Source organism: Oncorhynchus mykiss, chromosome 4, assembly GCF_057628025.1.
Source record: "Oncorhynchus mykiss isolate SJ-2025 chromosome 4, ASM5762802v1, whole genome shotgun sequence".
NCBI classification, from domain to species: domain Eukaryota; kingdom Metazoa; phylum Chordata; class Actinopteri; order Salmoniformes; family Salmonidae; genus Oncorhynchus; species Oncorhynchus mykiss.
Genome location: NC_143025.1, coordinates 38,711,187 through 38,733,299, shown reverse-complemented (window position 1 = coordinate 38,733,299; position 22,113 = coordinate 38,711,187). Strand labels below are relative to the sequence as shown.

The 22,113-nt window shown below is 44.0% G+C and overlaps 1 protein-coding gene across 4 annotated transcripts in view; it reads left to right on the top strand.

Moving 5' to 3' along the window:
- Window positions 1-1,971: 1,971 nt before the first annotated feature.
- LOC110521786 (rho GTPase-activating protein SYDE2) overlaps window positions 1,972-22,113 on the top strand; it is a 74,239-nt gene continuing 54,097 nt past the window's right edge. For 2 of the 4 annotated variants that reach the window (XM_036968810.2, XM_021599651.3), the window contains exon 1: window positions 1,972-2,403. In XM_036968810.2, the coding sequence (XP_036824705.2) occupies window positions 2,295-2,403 (109 nt within the window). In that variant the 5' untranslated portion in view covers window positions 1,972-2,294. Of the gene's footprint in view, window positions 4,501-22,113 lie in introns of all 4 variants that reach the window. The other 2 variants (XM_090231953.1, XM_090231952.1) reach the window with 1 other exon arrangement.

The window sequence follows — 22,113 nt, the reverse complement described above, 5'->3', positions numbered from 1 at the left end:
CTTTTGGGGTGCTAGGGCCATGGGGTGGGGAGAAAAATGTTGTTTTAAAACAAAGTTCCTGAAATTGTACACATTTTGTCATGACTGTTGCCATGTTAAAATATCTGTGTGAGAGTGACTAACAAAATCAATGGTGGCCCCCTGGAGGTCAGGGCCCCTGGGCACATGCCCTTCATGCCCGGTCGGTAATTCAGCCATGCTAAGCTAGCCAGCACATTTACCAATCTGAAACATTTTAGTGAGTGACATAACAAAAGGCTGAGGTCGTGAAGCGACTGCTTATGTTGCCTATGCCTGGAGCCGGACCTGGGGACAAGACCACAAACTCAGTTTCACTGCTATTTCCCCCAGACATTTTGAAGTTCGAATAGAACATTTAACACTGTGTTCTCAACTGAAAACAGTTTGTTTTGTGTTGTTTTCATGGTTTTCTCATCATTCCAAATGGTGAGAGGATACAGAGGAATGCATGTGAAAGGAATAGTGACTCTCTTGAGCATAAAGGAGGCCCTTTGCAATGCTGCAGCTCTGACAGTGGGATCCAGTCTAATTTATAACCTGAGAAAGGCTGCATGTCATGGCCATACATTTAGTTGCGGTGCGGATTGAAAAATGTGAAGGCCCATAAACCAGGCTGGGGGGAGAGACTGGGAACAATGGCCAGCCATCGGGACGAGAGCCCCAACAGCTGCAAAGCCCTCTGTCCACCACATTCTCTCTCTCACACACACACACACAGCCTACACACAAGCACACAACCACAGGTTTGTCTGAATAGGGTCCAGCCAAACAGATGTTCTGCCCCTGCCATCCATCACAAAGAGTAAACTGAGTGATTGAAAAAAGAAACCAAACATCCTCTTCTTTTCCTGTTGTATCATGGAGCTTGCAGTGTACATTGCAATGTGCTCTTACATGTATAAGGCACTTGGAACAGGCTAGGATGCTCTCACTACTTGGCAACGTTGGTTGTTGCCCAACTGTAATGTTACTATGAGACTATCATTCTACTAGAGACCTTAAGGAATGTTGCTTTGCCATGTGACTTCACTCACTGTGTTATGCTTAAGGAAATAAAACTAGACTGCCCACGTTTTATAGGCTCATCTATGACAGCCAGGGGCGTCATGCATCCCAACAATCTGGGGGGGGGGGCACAAAGTACATGAGGATGATTGGAGAGGGGCTACTCCAAGTGCTGTCGGATTTGAACACTATAAAGGCTGTTCACTTAAAAAGAAGGATTTCCCAGCAACACTATCTCATAGGTCTTATTCCAGAATAACAAAAAAAAGGGAATCATTTGTGTAATGACATTGTATCAGTGCATGAAGTAACATCAGTTTATCTTATTTTCCAAGAAAGTACAGAAAAAATGAATGCATAAGTAATCAGTAACCTGTTCCATCAACTGGTTTAGCTTAAGGGAGATACATGATAGTAATACTTAGTCTACTCACTCTGTCTACCATCTTTTGTTGTGATTTTATTGTCATGCTCAACTCATTAAAACAAATCTTGAGCATCTTGTAAATCTGTTCTGCAGACATGCACAGAAGTCATCAGGTTCACTGATGCCTTGTACTCCATATCCTCCGGGAAAATACGTGCACTCACAAGTCGGTAAAAACCAAGAAATTATATTGAGATTGACAAACATGTTGGTGATAAACACTTATATATTATAGCTATATGAGTTGTCTAGAGTTTGTGGATTGGCTTGGAAACCACATTTGAAACCGTTATTATATTATTAGTAGTAGTAGTAGTATAATTATATTATGCACGACCAAGCCTATAGGACTTTGCATAATGCGTTTATTGATTCACTGGAATGTAACCAGTGGTTTACTAATCTGTCACATGTTACCTCTAGGATACAATGTCACACGTTGTGTCGTTTGGATACTATGTAGCCAAATTCACAACATATTCGGTGAAGTTGTGCAATGTAGCAGCCAGCTCAACATTTTGAACCCACTAGTTGCGCACGAGTTTGCGCAATGCGCTCCAATCACCGCCAGTAAAATATTCCAAATATTTTAACTGCAAGCACAGAGATGAGGGGACACAGATAGCGGAGTGCGGAGGGAGTGAAAAGCGAGAGGTGCAAGTGAGCTAACAAGCTAACTAGCTATAGACAGTGAAGGGGGCATATTAGATGTGACAGTGGAGAATGGAGAGGACTCCGTACGCTCGGCGAGTTTTGTCCACAGAAAGGGTACTCAAACTCGGTCTCTACCGACCAGGGGGCGTGTGCTGAAACTGGAGAAACACCGGGTGGAAAGTAAGGAATGGCTGATCCTCTGCGGAGGACTTTACTAGCAAAACTTCGGGGGAAGAAATCCAAGAATGGGACACCGGTTGGTGGATACGGAGCTGCAGCTAATGGGGGCAGAGAAGGTAAAGAAAAAGTTTCTCAAAACCCAAACGGACAAGCTCATCCAGTAGTAATGTTCGCAGAGTTGCATTGTGTGGCAGACAATATCATGAGAGGCAACGAGAGTTATGTGAATGGGATTGTAGAAAACAAGGTTGGATCAGTTTGGGAGCAGAGCACGGTAGGAGTTGTTAAGACTAGTGTGTTTCCCCAGCAGTACGAGGCTCCAGCTACCATGCACATAAACACTAGCCGGGGGCCGGGAGACAATCAGGGCAACGGGGGCTCGGGGTTTAGGGGTCGAGTTAATGAAGAACTATTGGGGGTCTCACTTCAAATAGCAACGCAGTACGGGGGACACGATGGGTACGAGATGGGCAGAATCCCTAACGGCTTCTTCTCGAGACAAGTACAACAAGAACAGATCGGGAAACCGCACGAACAGAGAAAACACTTTGGCCCCATTCTGCGACAGTACGGCGCAGGGGACTCCATAGGGTTCGGTGGCAGTAGTCCTAATTATAACATTATATACCACAGACGGCCTGGTGTTGTAGATCGAGAGGGAGTTAAGCTGACAGGTGGCCACTATCCTGCATCAAAGAGTAATGGGACAAATGTCTGCTTTGACGCATATCTAAAGACTCGAGTCAGCGACGGGCAGGCAGACTCCTGCCATCAAACTGTGTACAACTACAAGGCAGAGAACGCGCAGAGGTCAATCAATTATTTAAAAGGCAAGGCAAAATTGCATCCTGGCCACAACCAAATATTGGAAACAAACGTTACAACTAACTGGATGCAAATGTATCCGCTGGGTGCCCTATGTGGACATCATTCGACCAGTAGTTACACGGAGGAAAACATTGTTATTAGAGACATCGAGCGCTACCGGAGCTCGCCTGAATTTACCGGGGACAACATTAGGGTGACACATTTGCAGAGCCCCACATTCTTCCCCACTGAATTGGAGATATGCGACGTAAACGTGGCTTCCCATTTCATATGCGCTAGAGAGGGAACACTCCGAAACAACTCTATAGATAGCGAGGATGACGATTACTATGATAACGAAATTCTCCCCTTTTACATATCGGAGTCAGTAGGACCAAGTGACAGAAAGGGCTCTAATAAAGTAGGAAGCATAGAGTCGGGAATAGATATTCCAAAAGGACATGTCATCAGTGACAGTGTGCAGGAGACAGACAGACTACACAGCCAGTTGAAAGAGGCATATTACCTGCTTATAAACGCCATGCATGATATTAGTTTTGATGGTCAGGTCAGTGTCAATGGATTTAAAGATCAGAAGAGCATGTGCTCCTGGTCGTCCTTCAAGCACGTGGGCAGTGATGCTTTGTCGTCTGGAGAGTACAGTGCCCAACAGGTGTCTGACATGGACTCGCTCCCATTGTGCCTGCTGAGTGAAAATAATACTAATTTAATTTGCAAAAGCCTTGTAAACCTATCTGCTAGCAGGATTAGGCCCCCCTTACTGCGATCCACTAGTGACGGAACTATCAAACACTCCAGTGGTGTGCACAATGGGCCCTGTATCCAGGGCCTCGGTTCCCAAAGCCCTTTGGTTGTTGGGGCCTGTGAGGATGGGGATGGAGCAAATAGGCCGAAGGCTGTTGGAGCCTCTGATCCATTTGAGAAACAGACTAGCTATGATGGTGGCACGAGCAGCGACGGCCTGCTCCAAGACACCGGTGACAATGGCAAGTTAAATGAGAGTAGAGGCTCGGTCAACAGCCTTACCGGGTCATCCGACAATGCAGAACCCCAGCAGGGTGGTAACAACAATCGGGACAGAGAGATGAGCGGTTGGACTCTGGACCAGGGAGGCTCTGCCAAGGCCCACGGTGTCACCGTCAACAAGATGCAGGAGTGGATGCACAAAGGCCGCCTACTGTCATCTGAGATGAAGCAGCGCATCGCAGGGTCCACGCCCCAACCCCATGGTGCTCATGGTGGCCTGGATAGGGCACCACGGCCCAGACAGGGCCAGGTCAGCTCAGGGCCAGGTGGTTCTAAACCAGAAGCCCTGACGACCAGAGTTGACAGGGCTAAACCAGCCGCAGTGGTCTCATGCCAGGGCCAGGCAACACAGAATTCAGGTAGGAAGGCCTCTCCTGGGGTGGTGGTGGCCCCCCCAGTGGATTCACTCTCCCATCCAGGGAATCTCCCACCTGTTGTCCTCCTCAAACCTCCTTCACCCATATTAAACTACTTCGTCTGGTGGTGGTGGTCTCAATTTCCCCCCTCTGGATGCAAACCAAAGGGACGGAATGAATGCCTGTCTGACCGGCCTCTTTGCTTTCCTTAGTATGATTCTCTAAAGTCTAACTTTTGGCGGGTTCTGGTTCTTCTCCTTCACACACTAATTTACGATACATTTTAACACTGAATATCGCATCACAGGGTTATAGAGGTTCACGCTGTAATAGTAACAATAACCACTAACTCACTCTGTAGTCTCATGCCCTTGATAACGGTGATACTGGTGGTGGTGGTGGATATAGTTGAAGTCGGAAGTTTACATACACTTAGGTTGGAGTCATTAAAACTCATTTTTCAACCACTCCACAAATTTCTTGTTAACAAACTATAGGTTTGGCAAGTCGGTTAGGACATCTACTTTGTGTATGACACAAGTAATTTTTCCAACAATTGTTTACAGACAGATTATGTCACTTATAATTCACTGTATCACAATTCCAGTGGGTCAGAAGTTTACATACACTAAGCCTTTAAACAACTTGGAAAATTCCAGAAAATGTCATGGCTTTAGAAGCTTCTGATAGGCTAATTGACATAATTTGAGTCAATTGGAGGTGTACCTGTGGATATATTTCAAGGCCTACCTTCAAACTCAGTGCCTCTTTGCTTCACATTATGGGAAAATCAAAATAAATCAGCCAAGACATTAGAAAGAAAATTGTAGACCTCCACATGTCTAGTTCATCCTTGGGAGCAATTTCCAAACGCCTGAAGGTACCACGTTCATCTGTACAAACAATAGTATGCAAGTACAAACACCATGGGACCACGCAGCCGGCATACCGCACAGGAAGGAGACGCGTTCTGTCTCCTAGAGATGAACATACTTTGGTACGAAAAGTGCAAATCAATCCCAGAACAACAGCAATGGATCTTGTGAAGCTACTGGAGGAAACAGGTACAAAAGTATCTATATCTACAGTAAAACGAGTCCTATATTGACATAACCTGAAAGGCCGCTCATAAAACCGCCATAAAAAAGCCAGACTACGATTTGCAACTGCACGTAGGGACAAATATCCTACTTTTTGGAGAAATGTCCTCAGGTCTGATGAAACAAAAATAAAACTGTTTGGCCATAATGACCATCGTTATGTTTGGAGGAAAAAGGGGGAGGCTTGCAAGCCGAAGAACACCATGCCAACTGTGAAGCACGGGGGTGGCAGAATTATGTTGTGGGGGTGCTTTGCTGCACGTCACAGAATAGATGGCATCATGAGGATGCAAAATTATGTGGATATATTGAAGAAACATCTCAAGACATCAGTTAAAGCTTGGTCGCAAATGGGTCTTCCAAATGGACAATGACCCCAAGCATACTTCCAAAGTTGTGGCAAAATGGCTTAAGGACAACACAGTCAAGGTATTGGAGTGGCCATCACAAAGCACTGATCTCAATACTATAGAAAATTTGTGGGCAGAACTGAAAAAGTGTGTGCAAGCAAGGAGGCCTACAAACCTGACTCTGTTACACCAGCTCTTTCAGGAGGAATGGGCCAAAAGTCACTGGCTACCTGAAACGTTTGACCCAAGTTAAACAATTTAAAAGGCAATGCTATCAAATACTAATTGAATGTATGTAAACTTCTGACCCACTGGGAATGTGATGAAAGATATTAAAGCTGAAATAAATCATTCTCTATGCTATTATTCTGACATTTCACATTCTTAAAATAAAGTGGTGATCCTAACTGACCTAAGACAGGGACATTTTTACTCTGATTATATGTCAGGAATTGTGAAAAACTGAGTTTAAATGTATTTGGCTAAGGTGTATGTAAACATCCGACTTCAACTGTATGTATAAAAAATGGCTCTTGAACAATAAATATAATAATGTGTATTAATGTTTAATGTTGCTTACCAGCAAAAATTGAGATGAAAACATTGTATAATAAACACAAATGGATATCCTGTTTTGATATTACCATGTTAGAAAACCTATCCCTGTCATGTCCGGTTGTTGTTCCATGGTGTGTGTGTGTGTGTGTGTGTGTGTGTGTGTGTGTGTGTGTGTGTGTGTGTGTGTGTGTGTGTGTGTGTGTGTGTGTGTGTGTGTGTGTGTGTGTGTGTGTGTGTGTGTGACTGTGGTGGGTTGAGAGTCTGGTCCAGGGTAAACCAATAGGGCGTTAGGCCACGTGCTGGGTGCTGTTGTTGACTCTCTCTGGTGCAGTGCTAGAAATAGTGTGATCTCCGGACTGCAGCGGAAAGGGCTCTCTGTTTGTCTTTAGAGACACATATTTCCCTCACAGTGTGCAACAGTGTGCGTTCACACGGCAGCAATATTTGTGACCTGTTGCCACAAGAAAAGGGCAACCAGTAAAGAAAAAACACAGTTCGAAAATATGAACCATATATATGTTTGTTTATCTTCCCTTTTCTACTTTTTTTTGTGCACATAATATGACATTTGAAATGTCTTTATTTCACTTTTGTGAGAGGGGGGGGGGGTGAGAGAGGGGAGGGGTGCTGCTAACCTTCTACTCTCTCTTTTTCTACTCTCTCATGTCTGTATCTCTCCTCATCTTTCTCTCTTTTTTTCCATCTCTGTCACTCTATTCATGTTTTTATACTCTACTCTCTTCTGTCATCGTAGAGAAGTTCAATCACTTCTGAGCTTTTCCACTGTCCAACCATACATGTTGAAGTTGACAAACATGAGAAGAAAGAGAGGGGAGAGAGAGATACAGGCCTCTAGGCTATTTCTGCTGTGTACGAACTGGGATGTATAGAAAAGACTAGCTCAGGAACCTGGGAAGGGAAGGTGTCTCTCAATTCAATTCAAGGGCTTTATTGGCAGGGGAAACAAATGTTAACATTGCCAAAGCAAGTGAAGTAGATAATAAACAAAAGTGAAATAAACAATAAAAATTAACAGGGAACATTACACTCACAGAAGTTCCAAAAGAATCAAGACATTTCAAATATTATATTATGTCTATATACAGTGTTGTAATGATGTCCAAATAGTTCAAGTATAAAAGGGAAAATAAATAAACATAAATATGTATTTACAATGGTGTTTGTTCTTCACTGTTTGCCCTTTTCTTGTGGCAACAGGTCACAAATATTGCTGATGTGATGACACACTGTGGAATTTCACCCAGTAGATATGGGAGTTTATCAAAATTGGGTTTGTTTTCAAATTCTTGTGGATCTGTGTAATCTGAGGGAAATATGTGTCTCTAATATGGTCATACATTTGGCAGGAGGTTAGGAAGTGCAGCTCCGTTTCCACCTCATTCCTCCTCTCTCTGTAGGTTGTTGTTGGGGATGGGAAATAAGAAAGTGGGGGGATTGGGCTGTCATGCCCCCCCCCCCTCCTTACTACATAAGTTTACCCAACCCACATCTCCATGGTAACTTGCATTTTTAAAGGACCTGGGAGTTAATATTTAGAATGCCATTCATGTTGTTTAACATGTTTGCACCCTGTTACTCAATTCCTCAGTATGAATGAACAAAATGGGGAGTGATGAAGTATTTACCAAGGTCAGCCCTAGAGCTTATTCTACCCCTGTGGGTCTCTGTCTCTCTCTCTGTCTCTCTGTCTCTCTGTCTCTCTGTCTCTCTGTCTCTGTCTCTCTGTCTCTCTGTCTCTCACTCACTCCTTCACTCCCTCCCTCCCTCACTCACTCACTCACTCACTCACTCACTCACTCACTCACTCACTCACTTTAAAAAAGAAATACACAAACCTCTCAAAGCGTGACTCAATTGCTACCACCAAACTGTAAACTCTCCTTTTATAGGCTCTCTCTTAATTTATGTAGATGTGTCTGGGCTGACAGTAACAGCGATCCCTTTTAATCCCCCTCCTGGTTTTTTAAATTGGAAATTAGAATTCACTTTGAAGTCAGGAAAATCATTCATTTGATTTGGAGTGTAAATTATATTTTACTACAGTCGTTTTAAAGTCTAGTGTGAAAATCCTCTGCTGATTCATCACCTACACTGTACTTGCTATTCACAGTGATGTGAGTCTGAGTGTCTAGGGAAGTAGGTTACAATAGACTAGTGAGAAGTTGTCAGATGTCTTATCGTGTGTGTGTGTGTGCGTGCATATGTGCGTGTGTGTGTGTACGTACACGTGTGTGTGCATGCCATGCATGCATGTAAGCATGCGTGTGTGAAGTGAGACCAAGGTTATTGTATTAAACAAAAACTGAAACTAAAATAAAAACTACATCACACAGTAAAAACTACAACCCACACCGACCAACTTGCTGACTCGCGACTGGACCAAGCGAGAGCAGCTTGTGAAGTTGCCGGACCCGTTCGCAACCCACACCGACCAACTTGCTGACTCGCGACTGGACCAAGCGAGAGCAGCTTGTGAAGTTGCCGGACCCGTTCGCAACCCACACCGACCAACTTGCTGACTCGCGACTGGACCAAGCGAGAGCAGCTTGTGAAGTTGCTGGAGCCGTTCGCAACCCACACCGACCAACTTGCTGACTCGCGACTGGACCAAGCGAGAGCAGCTTGTGAAGTTGCCGGACCTGTTCGCAACCCACACCGACCAACTTGCTGACTCGCGACTGGGCCAAGCTAGAGCAGCTTGTGAAGTTGCTGGAGCCGTTCGCAACCCACACCGACCAACTTGCTGACTCGCGACTGGGCCAAGCGAGAGCAGCTTGTGAAGTTGCCGGAGCCGTTCGCAACCCACACCGACCAACTTGCTGACTCGCGACTGGACCAAGCGAGAGTAGCTTGTGAAGTTGCCGGAGCCGTTCGCAACCCACACCGACCAACTTGCTGACTCGCGACTGGGCCAAGCTAGAGCAGCTTGTGAAGTTGCCGGAGCCGTTCGCAATCCACACTGAGCACCTTCAAACTGACAGCCACTTGCTGTCTGACGTAGTGCCATGCATTTTCAACCTTTCAGCTTCCCAACAAAGCAGAGAGAAAAATAGAAAAAGAATAGAAAAAAATAACACAAGGAATAAATAAAATGAGTAATGATAACTTGGCCGTATACAGTGCATTCGGAAAGTATTCAGACTAGTGATGTGCCGATACCGATATCTGATATTTTCCTTGCCCCCAAAAATTATACCTATAACTGATATTTAACTTTTTAGCTGCCTTTTAAACGTTTAAGTACAGTTAAATAGTTAACACACACTCATGGACACAGTAGTCTAAGGCATTGCATTTCAGTGCAAGACGTGTCACTACAGTCCCTGGTTTGAATCCAGGCTCTATCACACCCGGCCGTGATTGGGCTCACGTATGGCGGCACACAATTGGCCCAGTGTCGTCCGGGTTTGGCCCGGGGTAGGCTGTCATTGTAAATAAGAATTTATTCTTATCTGACTTGCCTAGTTAAATAAAAGTTACACACACACCACACACTGACCAAAAAGTTATTTTGTTGACATGTACGTGTGTCCCCATTACCAGTAAAACATAATCAAAACCTATTTCTTTCACTTACTTGCTATGCTGTTTCATTGTTCATTTGTTCAGTCGTTTCATTCTCAACCAGCATTTCTATGGAACGCCGTTTGGGTCTTTGCGTGTCAAAAAAAGATACACGTCAAATAACACTATTTGATGTGTAAAATAACACTGTTTGATGAGTGTCAAATAACACTGTTTGAGTGTCAAATAACACTATTTGACGTGTCAAATAACACTGTTTGATGAGTGTCAAATAACACTGTTTGAGTGTCAAATAACACTATTTGATGTGTAAAATAACACTGTTTGATGAGTGTCAAATAACACTGTTTGAGTGTCAAATAACACTATTTGACGTGTCAAATAAGCTTGTTGACCAATCAGGACCCTAACATGACTGCACGTCACATAATAATTTAACACGTTCATATATTTTTTACGTAGTTATTACACATTGATTACACTATCACTCGTATTTCATATGTCACAACGATTCATCGATACGTATGCTATGATTCTGGTGAAGTTGTCTTGCGCACCTACAGTGCTGGTCAATAAAAAAAGCTAGCTAGCTCATGGATGAAAAAATATATATTCCCCAAAAACATAGCAAAACGACATAATCTGTTTCAGTAGCTATATAGTTAGCTAGCCACAATAAAGATTAGCCACAATAGTGGATTTTGCTGTTAGTCTTCAAAATCAAAGTATGTCTTTGACAGTGATGCAAATTAATACAAATAGTAGAATTGTGCCATAATTGAATAGATCATGCTAAACGAGGTCGGAATGTTGTTATATAAAATCAACAAAAGACAATCATTTGTTCACTTGACAAAAATCTGTTGAAATCACACTGAATGTATTATACTTTAGAATTACATTGGGGGCATACTTATTTCACTGTACAGCCTTACCTATGGATTGTGGATCAATGACATGGGGTATCAGTCTACGCAGTGACACCCAGAGAACATTAGCGCCGTAGCTCTTATTGCGGGACTCTGAAACAACTGTGAATTGAGCCACAATTATTGTCAATCTATGTGTATTAAACACTATTCCCGAGGAAAAACAACACTGCGAGGATATTTTGGGGTCTGATAACTCTGAGGAGGATGTTGGGAAAAAATATTTTAGGTATTGAGTAGACTGATACCCCATTGCATTAGGTAAAGCTGTACAGTGCAATAAAATGTCATTACACACAATAGGCTGACTGGGGAGGTGATTTCACACAGTCACAGTCCCGCGATAAGAGCTACAGCGCTAATATTTGCGTAAACTCTTCACAGTTGTGTTCTGTGGGTGACACCGAGTAGACTGATACCCCATTCTATTGCTTCCAATTCCAACCTTGTTTAACATTATCTAGTCTAAATATGGCATGATTCCACTAATTGTAACCTTCTGCATCACTTTCAAATAGGTACTTTTATTTTGAAGGCAAACTGCAAATTCCACTATTGTGCCATATCCTTATTGTTTCTAGCTTCACAACACATAACCTTAGTCCGGTCGAGCCTCACTAGCCAAATGAAGCTAGCTGGCTGCTTATAACGTTAGCTTTAGGCAACAGGGTAAGTAGCTGGCTAGCTATTTATTTTCATGAACTGAAGTTCAATTTCAAGAGGTGAACAACAAGTGGCTACCTAGCTAATACTTACTCACAAAAGGATTCCTAAATCATTGCTAAGAATAATAAAAATGACTGCAGTTTCCACTGGTCATTGTTTTCAGGCTGGTTGTATTGGTGCTAGCTAGGCACATCGGCGTTAAACTAGACATCGGGCTGATACGATGTTGTCATTTTTAGCTAATATTATCCGATTCCGATATGTTCACCAATATATCGTGCCATCCCTAATTCACATGACAGCCCACTTGGAGTTTGCCAAAAGGCAGTTAAAGGACTCTCAGACCATGAGAAACAAGATTCTCTGGTCTGATGAACTCAATATTGAACTCTTTGGCCTGAATGCTAAGTGTCACGTCTGGAGGGAACCTTGCACCATCCCTATGTTGAAGCATGGTGGTGGTGGGAGCATCATGCTGTGGGGATGTTTTTCAGCGGCAGGGACTGGGAGACTAGTCAGGATCGAGGGAAAGAAGAAAGTGTGCCAAGTACAGAGAGCTCCTTGATGAAAACCTGCTCCAGAGTGCTCAGGACATCAGACTGTGGTGAACGTTCACCTTCCAACAGAACAACAACACTAAGCACACAGCTACAACAATGCAGGAGTGGGTTCGGGACAAGTCTCTGAATGTCCTTGAGTGGCCCAGACAGTGCCTGGACTTGAACCTGATCGAACATCTCTGGAGAGACCTGAAAATAGCTGTGACGCAGCGATGCTCCCCATCCAACCTGACAGCTTGAGAGGATCTGCAGAGAAGAATGGGAGAAACGCCCCAAATACAGTTGTGTCAAGCTTCTAGCGTCATACCCAAGAAGACTCGAGGCTGTAATTGCTGCCAAAGGTGATTCAACAAAGGACTGATTAAAGGGTCTGAATGCTTATGTAAATGTGATTTTTTTAAATATATATTTTTTTAATACATTTGCAAAAATGTCTAAAAACCCGTTTTTGCTTTGTCATTATGCGGTATATTGTGTGTAGATTGATGAGGGGGGAAATAAACAATTTCATCACATTTAGAATAAGGCTGTAACCTAACAAAATGTGGGAAAAGTCAAGCGGTCTGAATACTTTCCTGAATGCACCGTATACCCATGCTAGCCAGCAGGGTAAAACACCCACCTGCTGTTTGAACTTTGAAAATTAGACTTTCTCTGTATCCCTGCCTCTCCTTTTCTCAGTTCCTGTCATGCCTCCGTCTGTGGCTCAGTCTGTTTCCCTCGTAATATTTGTCCGTGGTCACACTATATAACTTATAAGGTCGCAAAGGCTTCATAAACCCTTGACATAGATGTTTCACAAATAATAGATGTTTCACATACTTTATAAAGGTGACATATCTGGTCTTAAGCTGATGAGCTGATGCTTTGCAAAATGGTGGCATAGCCCTTTTGCCATAACACATAACCCAGGGTAAAGTGATCTCCCTTGCTCTTGTTAATCTATTAAAGTGGCTACAAAATCAAAAAGGAAGGAAATATGTCATCTGATCCTCTTTACCTACTTCCCTCCACTGTTAAGTCATGTTGTTAAGACTGTCGCTCTCAGTGTCTGTATCACGCCAAATCTTGTTACTGAGCTGCATGGTTTTCTCTCACAAACATACACAGCACCAGTTCCAGGTTACCAGGTACAATGCTTCCTCTTGTCTGCTGTTTGTGTAAGTGGATAGATTTATGGGATGCTGGTGATGCTAATGACAGATCAGGTGATGAATGAGGTAGAGGAGGCACCAGGGTGGCAGAGCCAGACATCTTAATGTAGAAGATGACTCGGCTATGAATCATACGATACTCTCCAAGTCAAAGTCAAGCACCAGCATCATCATTTTCATCTGATGACTTAGTCAGGAAGCTATCTGTCTGTTTTGGGGTTTTTGTTGTTTAAGATTCCAAAGAAAAGGAAATAGCTGTATGATTGAATAGGCAGGAGAGAATTATTATTTTTCTCTTGAATTCTATGTGAACAGGAGGGTGAAACTGTTTCCAATTCTCACACTTGCAACAGGGTGGCAGGGTCATGTGATTGCATGGAAGAGGACTAACTGACACACACACACACACACACACACAAACACACACACACACACACACACCAATGTGTTATTTAACCAGGCCATCTGTTACCCCTAAGGTCTTGAATGTTCATTGGGCAGGAAGGACACTCTCCGAGACACAGTGGTACAGCACTCACTCTGCGTGACTTTTAATTGGCCTGCACTGTGTGTCTGTCTGTCTGTTTGTATGTGTGTGTGTGGAGACCATGCTGGACACTGGTGGTGAAGGTCACCAGACTCTCACGCCAAATAGCAGCTCGGGTCGATTGAAGCCTCAGGATAACTACTGTTATCTTGGGGTCGGGTCAGGGTATACACACACACACAGACAGCGCACACACACCGTGCTGACACTCATACTGCGCTCACACGCTGGTGTTTGGGTTGACCCAGTTTAAATGTTTTTCACCATTTATTTAGTTCTCACACAGCTTACTGAGTTGATGGATGATAGGAGTAACTTTTCTAGAACATGCAGAAGTTATTTTTCAGTTGGCTCTTTCCTGCTTGAGTTTCCATGGCAAAGGTGTTGTCCTACAACCAGAGTATTTTTTATTGTATGTTGATACGAAGGGCATATGCGTTTACAGTGTGATGGTACAGTAGATAGTAGCAAAGGGAAGGAGTAGTGTTAGGGGAAGGTGGTGCCGTGCCATGTGTGATGGAGGTCTAGGAGAAGGCTGTAAATCTAGAGGAGCTGTGGTCTGGAATGTTCTACGTGTTGGCGCACGATCCCTCTCTCTTAATGAAAGACCCCTTAAAGGAGACAGCTCTGCAGTGACCAGCTCAACTCACACTGGGCTGTAAGACTGCTGCCTCTAATTCAACTTGAGCTAAGACTTGGGCTGTTGCGGTTACCGTATTACTGCCACACCGGCAGTCATAACTCATGACCGCAGTCAAATTCTACTTGACCGCTGAGTCACGGTAATCTCCTCCTATTCGCTCTGTACACAAATGGCGCTGATGCGAGGGAAGTACCCAACTCGATAACGACCGCCAGCTCACTAATGGCCTGGTACTCAGCGCTCTTGTCCCTTCATTCTCATGATACAAATCCACTCGAAAATCAAACACTTATCATCAACTTATCGTTGGGCTACATTGTTTGACCTCACTGTGATGGATCAATTTCAAGAAAGAACAACAGCTTGAAACTGAGTGGAAAACGTAGTTGTTGTGGATCTTGTTTCAAAGCCAAGCAACGGAATAGACACCGCTGACACCGTTGAAAGTTGATGATTCATTAAAAGCGCTTAAAACGTCTCATGTAGAACATCTATAAATATATTGGAGCTTATGCATATGCATAGGCCTATATAAACTCAGCAAAAAAAAATAAACGTCCCTTTTTGCAGGACCCTGTCTTTCAAGATCATTTGTAAAAATCCAAATAACTTCACAGATCTTCATTGTAAAGGGTTTAAACACTGTTTCCCAATGCTTGGTCAATGAACCATAAACAATTCATGAACATGCAACCTGTGGAACGGTCGTTAAACACTAACAGCTTACTGACAGTAGGCAATTAAGGTCACAGTTATGAAAACTTAGGACACTAAAGAGGCTCTGAAAAACACCAAAAGAAAGATGCCCAGGGTCCCTGTTCATCTGCGCGAATGTGCCACCAGCCATACTGCTCGTTCTGTGCGTGATTTCCTGCAAGATAGGAATGTCAGTGTTCTGCCATGGCCAGCGAAGAGCCCGGATCTCAATCCATTTGAGCATGTCTGGGACCTGTTGGATCGGAGGGTGAGGGCTAGGGCCATTCCCCCAGAAAGGTCTGGGAACTTGCAGGTGCCTTGGTGGAAGAGTGGGGTAACATCTCACAGTAAAAACGGGCAAATCTGGTGCAGTCCATGAGGAGGAGATCAATCAATCAAATTTATTTTATATAGCCCTTCGTACATCAGCTGATATCTCAAAGTGCTGTACAGAAACCCAGCCTAAAACCCCAAACAGCAAGCAATGCAGGTGAAGAAGCACGGTGGCTAGGAAAAACTCCCTAGAAAGGCCAAAACCTAGGAAGAAACCTAGAGAGGAACCAGGCTATGTGGGGTGGCCAGTCCTCTTCTGGCTGTGCCGGGTGGAGATTATAACAAAACATGGTCAAGATGTTCAAATGTTCATAAATGACCAGCATGGTCGAATAATAATAAGGCAGAATAGTTGAAACTGGAGCAGCAGCACAGTCAGGTGGACTGGGGACAGCAAAGAGTCATCATGTCAGGTATTCCTGGGGCATGGTCCTAGGGCTCAGGTCCTCCGAGAGAGAGAAAGAAAGAGAGAATTAGAGAGAGCATATGTGGGATGGCCAGTCCTCTTCTGGCTGTGCCGGGTGGAGATTATAACAGAACATGGCCAAGATGTTCAAATGTTCATAAATGATCAGCATGGTTGAATAATAATAAGGCAGAACAGTTGAAACTGGAGCAGCAGCACAGCCAGGTGGACTGGGGACAGCAAGGAGTCATCATGTCAGGTAGTCCTGGGGCATGGTCCTAGGGCTCAGGTCCTCCGAGAGAGAGAAAGAGAGAAGGAGAGAATTAGAGAACGCACACTTAGATTCACACAGGACACCGAATAGGACAGGAGAAGTACTCCAGATATAACAAACTGACCCTAGCCCCCCAACACATAAACTACTGCAGCATAAATACTGGAGGCTGAGACAGGAGGGGTCAGGAGACACTGTGGCCCACTCCGAGGACACCCCCGGACAGGGCCAAACAGGAAGGATATAACCCCACCCACTTTGCCAAAGCACAGCCCCCACACCACTAGAGGGATATCTTCAACCACCAACATACCATCCTGAGACAAGGCTGAGTATAGCCCACAAAGACCTCCGCCACGGCACAACTTAAGGGGGGGGGGGGGGGGCGCCAACCCAGACAGGATGACCACATCAGTGACTCAACCCACTCAGGTGACGCACCCCCTCCAGGGACGGCATGAGAGAGCCCCAGTAAAGCCAGTGACTCAGCCCCTGTAATAGGGTTAGAGGCAGAGAATCCCAGTGGAAAGAGGGGAACCGGCCAGGCAGAGACAGCAAGGGTGGTTCGTTGCTCCAGAGCCTTTCCGTTCACCCTCCCACTCCTGGGCCAGACTACACTCAATCATATGACCCACTGAAGAGATGAGTCTTCAGTAGAGACTTAAAGGTTGAGACCGAGTTTGCGTCTCTGACATGGGTAGGCAGACCGTTCCATAAAAATGGAGCTCTATAGGAGAAAGCCCTGCCTCCAGCTGTTTGCTTAAAAATTCTAGGGACAATTAGGAGGCCTGCGTCTTGTGACCGTAGCGTACGTGTAGGTATGTACGGCAGGACCAAATCACAGAGATAGATAGGAGCAAGCCCATGTAATGCTTTGTAGGTTAGCAGTAAAACCTTGAAATCAGCCCTTGCTTTGACAGGAAGCCAGTGTAGAGAGGCTAGCACTGGAGTAATATGATCAAATTTTTTGGTTCTAGTCAGGATTCTAGCAGCCGTATTTAGCACTAACTGAAGTTTATTTAGTGCTTTATCCGGGTAGCCGGAGAGTAGAGCATTGCAGTAGTCTAACCTGGAAGTGACAAAAGCATGGATTAATTTTTCTGCATCATTTTTGGACAGAAAGTTCCTGATTTTTGCAATGTTACGTAGATGGAAAAAAGCTGTCCTTGAAATGGTCTTGATATGTTCTTCAAAAGAGAGATCAGGGTCCAGAGTAACGCCGAGGTCCTTCACAGTTTTATTTGAGACGACTGTACAACCATTAAGATTAATTGTCAGATTCAACAGAAGATCTCTTTGTTTCTTGGGACCTAGAACAAGCATCTCTGTTTTGTCCGAGTTTAAAAGTAGAAAGTTTGCAGCCATCCACTTCCTTATGTCTGAAACACATTCTTCTAGCAAGGGCAATTTTGGGGCTTCACCATGTTTAATTGAAATGTACAGCTGTGTGTCATCCGCATAGCAGTGAAAGTTAACATTATGTTTTCGAATAACATCCCCAAGAGGTAAAATATATAGTGAAAACAATAGTGGTCCTAAAACGGAACCTTGAGGAACACCGAAATTTACAGTTGATTTGTCAGAGGACAGACCATTCACAGAGACAAACTGATATCTTTCCGACAGATAAGATCTAAACCAGGCCAGAACTTGTCCGTGTAGACCAATTTGGGTTTCCAATCTCTCCAAAAGAATGTGGTGATCGATGGTATCAAAAGCAGCACTAAGGTCTAGGAGCACAAGGACAGATGCAGAGCCTCGGTCCGATGCCATTAAAATGTCATTTACCACCTTCACAAGTGCCGTCTCAGTGCTATGATGGGGTCTAAAACCAGACTGAAGCATTTCGTATACATTGTTTGTCTTCAGGAAGGCAGTGAGTTGTTGCGCAACAGCCTTTTCTAAAATTTTTGAGAGGAATGGAAGATTCGATATAGGCCGATAGTTTTTTATATTTTCTGGGTCAAGGTTTGGCTTTTTCAAGAGAGGCTTTATTACTGCCACTTTTAGTGAGTTTGGTACACATCCGGTGGATAGAGAGCCGTTTATTATGTTCAACATAGGAGGGCCAAGCACAGGAAGCAGCTCTTTCAGTAGTTTAGTTGGAATAGGGTCCAGTATGCAGCTTGAAGGTTTAGAGGCCATGATTATTTTCATCATTGTGTCAAGAGATATAGTACTAAAACACTTGAGTGTCTCTCTTGATCCTAGGTCCTGGCAGAGTTGTGCAGACTCAGGACAACTGAGCTTTGAAGGAATACGCAGATTTAAGGAAGAGTCCGTAATTTGCTTTCTAATAATCATAATCTTTTCCTCAAAGAAGTTCATGAATTTATCACTGCTAAAGTGAAAGTCATCCTCTCTTGGGGAATGCTGCTTTTTAGTTAGCTTTGCGACAGTATCAAAAAGGAATTTCGGATTGTTCTTATTTTCCTCAATTAAGTTAGAAAAATAGGATGATCGAGCAGCAGTAAGGGCTCTTCGGTACTGCACAGTACTGTCTTTCCAAGCTAGTCGGAAGACTTCCAGTTTGGTGTGTCGCCATTTCCGTTCCTATTTTCTGGAAGCTTGCTTCAGAGCTCGGGTATTTTCTGTGTACCAGGGAGCTAGTTTCTTATGAGAAATGTTTTTAGTTTTTAGGGGTGCAACTGCATCTAGGGTATTGCGCAAGGTTAAGTTGAGTTCCTCAGTTAGGTGGTTAACTGATTTTTGTCCTCTGGCGTCCTTGGGTAGACAGAGGGAATCTGGAAGGACATCAAGGAATCTTTGTGTTGTCTGTGAATTTATAGCACGACTTTTGATGATCCTTGGTTGGGGTCTGAGCAGATTATTTGTTGCAATTGCAAACGTAATAAAATGGTGGTCCGATAGTCCAGGATTATGAGGAAAAACATTAAGATCCACAACATTTATTCCATGGGACAAAACTAGGTCCAGCGTATGACTGTGACAGTGAGTGGGTCCAGAGACATGTTGGACAAAACCCACTGAGTCGATGATGGCTCCGAAAGCCTTTTGGAGTGGGTCTGTGGACTTTTCCATGTGAATATTAAAGTCACCAAAGATTAGAATATTATCCGCTATGACTACAAGGTCCGATAGGAATTCAGGGAACTCAGTGAGGAACGCTGTATATGGCCCAGGAGGCCTGTAAACAGTAGCTATAAAAAGTGATTGAGTAGGCTGCATAGATTTCATGACTAGAAGCTCAAAAGACGAAAACGTCATTTTTTTTTTTGTAAATTGAAATTTGCTATCGTAAATGTTAGCAACACCTCCGCCTTTGCGGGATGCACGGGGGATATGGTCACTAGTGTAGCCAGGAGGTGAGGCCTCATTTAACACAGTAAATTCATCAGGCTTAAGCCATGTTTCAGTCAGGCCAATCACATCAAGATTATGATCAGTGATTAGTTCATTGACTATAATTGCCTTTGAAGTAAGGGATCTAACATTAAGTAGCCCTATTTTGAGATGTGAGGTATCATGATCTCTTTCAATAATGACAGGAATGGAGGTGGTCTTTATCCTAGTGAGATTGCTAAAGCGAACACCGCCATGTTTAGTTTTGCCCAACCTAGGTCGAGGCACAGACACGGTCTCAATGGTGATAGCTGAGCTGACTACACTGACTGTGCTAGTGGCAGACTCCACTATGCTGGCAGGCTGGCTAACAGCCTGCTGCCTGGCCTGCACCCTATTTCATTGTGGAGCTAGAGGAGTTAGAGCCCTGTCTATGTTGGTAGATAAAATGAGAGCACCCCTCCAGCTAGGATGGAGTCCGTCACTCCTCAGCAGGTCAGGCTTGGTCCTGTTTGTGGGTGAGTCCCAGAAAGAGGGCCAATTATCTACAAATTCTATATTTTGGGAGGGGCAGAAAACAGTTTTCAACCAGCGATTGAGTTGTGAGACTCTGCTGTAGAGCTCATCACTCCCCCTAACTGGGAGGGGGCCAGAGACAATTACTCGATGCCGACACATCTTTCTAGCTGATTTACACGCAGAAGCTATGTTGCGCTTGGTGATCTCTGACTGTTTCATCCTAACATCGTTGGTGCCGACGTGGATAACAATATCTCTATACTCTCTACACTCGCCAGTTTTAGCTTTAGCCAGCACCATCTTCAGATTAGCCTTAACGTCGGTAGCCCTGCCCCCCGGTAAACAGTGTATGATCGCTGGATGATTCTCAAGTCTAATACTGCGGGTAATGGAGTCGCCAATGACTAGAGTTTTCAATTTGTCAGAGCTAATGGTGGGAAGCTTCGGCGTCTCAGACCCCGTAACGGGAGGAGTAGAGACCAGAGAAGACTCGGCCTCTGACTCCGACCCGCTGCTTAATGGGGAAAACCGGTTGAAAGTTTCTGTCGGCTGAATGAGCGACACCGGTTGAGCGTTCCTACAGCATTTCCTTCCAGAAACCGTGAGAAAGTTGTCCGGCTGCGGGGACTGTGCCAGGGGATTTATACTACTATCTGTACTTACTGGTGGCACAGACGCTGTTTCATCCTTTCCTACACTGAAATTACCCTTGCCTAGCGATTGCGTCTGAAGCTGGGCTTGTAGCACAGCTATCCTCGCCGTAAGGCGAGTACAGCGACTGCAATTAGAGGGCATCATGTTAATGTTACTACTTAGCTTCGGCTGTTGGAGGTCCTGACGAACCGTGTCCAGATAAAGCGTCCGGAGTGAAAAAGTTGAGTAGGAAAAAACAAAAATATAAACGGTAATTAAAAAGTAAAAACCGTAAATTTGTCAGGTAGCAAAACAAAAGGTAGCAAAAGGTAGCAAAAAGATGCACTGCAGTACTTAATGCAGCTGGTGGCCACACCAGATACTGCCTTTTGATTCTGACCCCCGCCCCCCCCTTTGTTCAGGGACACATTATTACATTTCTGTTAGTCACATGTCTGTGGAACTTGTTCAGTTTGTGTCTCAGTTGTTGAATCTTGTTATGTTCATACAAATATTTACACATTAAGTTTACTGAAAATACACGCAGTTGACAGTGAGAGGAGTTTATGAGCCCAAGCCCCCAAAAAAGCCTGAATTAAAATAATGATTGTGCCATTGTACAATACATAACCTAATAGCCCACCGCATATTAAGCACAGCAACAAAAAAATTATTATGATGTCTTTGGTACATACAGTGCCTTGCGAAAGTATTCAGCCCCCTTGAACTTTGCGACCTTTTGCCACATTTCAGGCTTCAAACATAAAGATATAAAACTGTATTTTTTTTGTGAAGAATCAACAACAAGTGGGACACAATCATGAAGTGGAACGACATTTATTGGATATTTCAAACTTTTTTAACAAATCAAAAACTGAAAGATTGGGCGTGCAAAATTATTCAGCCCCTTTACTTTCAGTGCAGCAAACTCTCTCCAGAAGTTCAGTGAGGATCTCTGAATGATCCAATGTTGACCTAAATGACTAATGATGATAAATACAATCCACCTGTGTGTAATCAAGTCTCCGTATAAATGCACCTGCACTGTGATAGTCTCAGAGGTCCGTTAAAAGCGCAGAGAGCATCATGAAGAACAAGGAACACACCAGGCAGGTCCGAGATACTGTTGTGAAGAAGTTTAAAGCCGGATTTGGATACAAAAAGATTTCCCAAGCTTTAAACATCCCAAGGAGCACTGTGCAAGCGATAATATTGAAATGGAAGGAGTATCAGACCACTGCAAATCTACCAAGACCTGGCCGTCCCTCTAAACTTTCAGCTCATACAAGGAGAAGACTGATCAGAGATGCAGCCAAGAGGCCCATGATCACTCTGGATGAACTGCAGAGATCTACAGCTGAGGTGGGAGACTCTGTCCATAGGACAACAATCAGTCGTA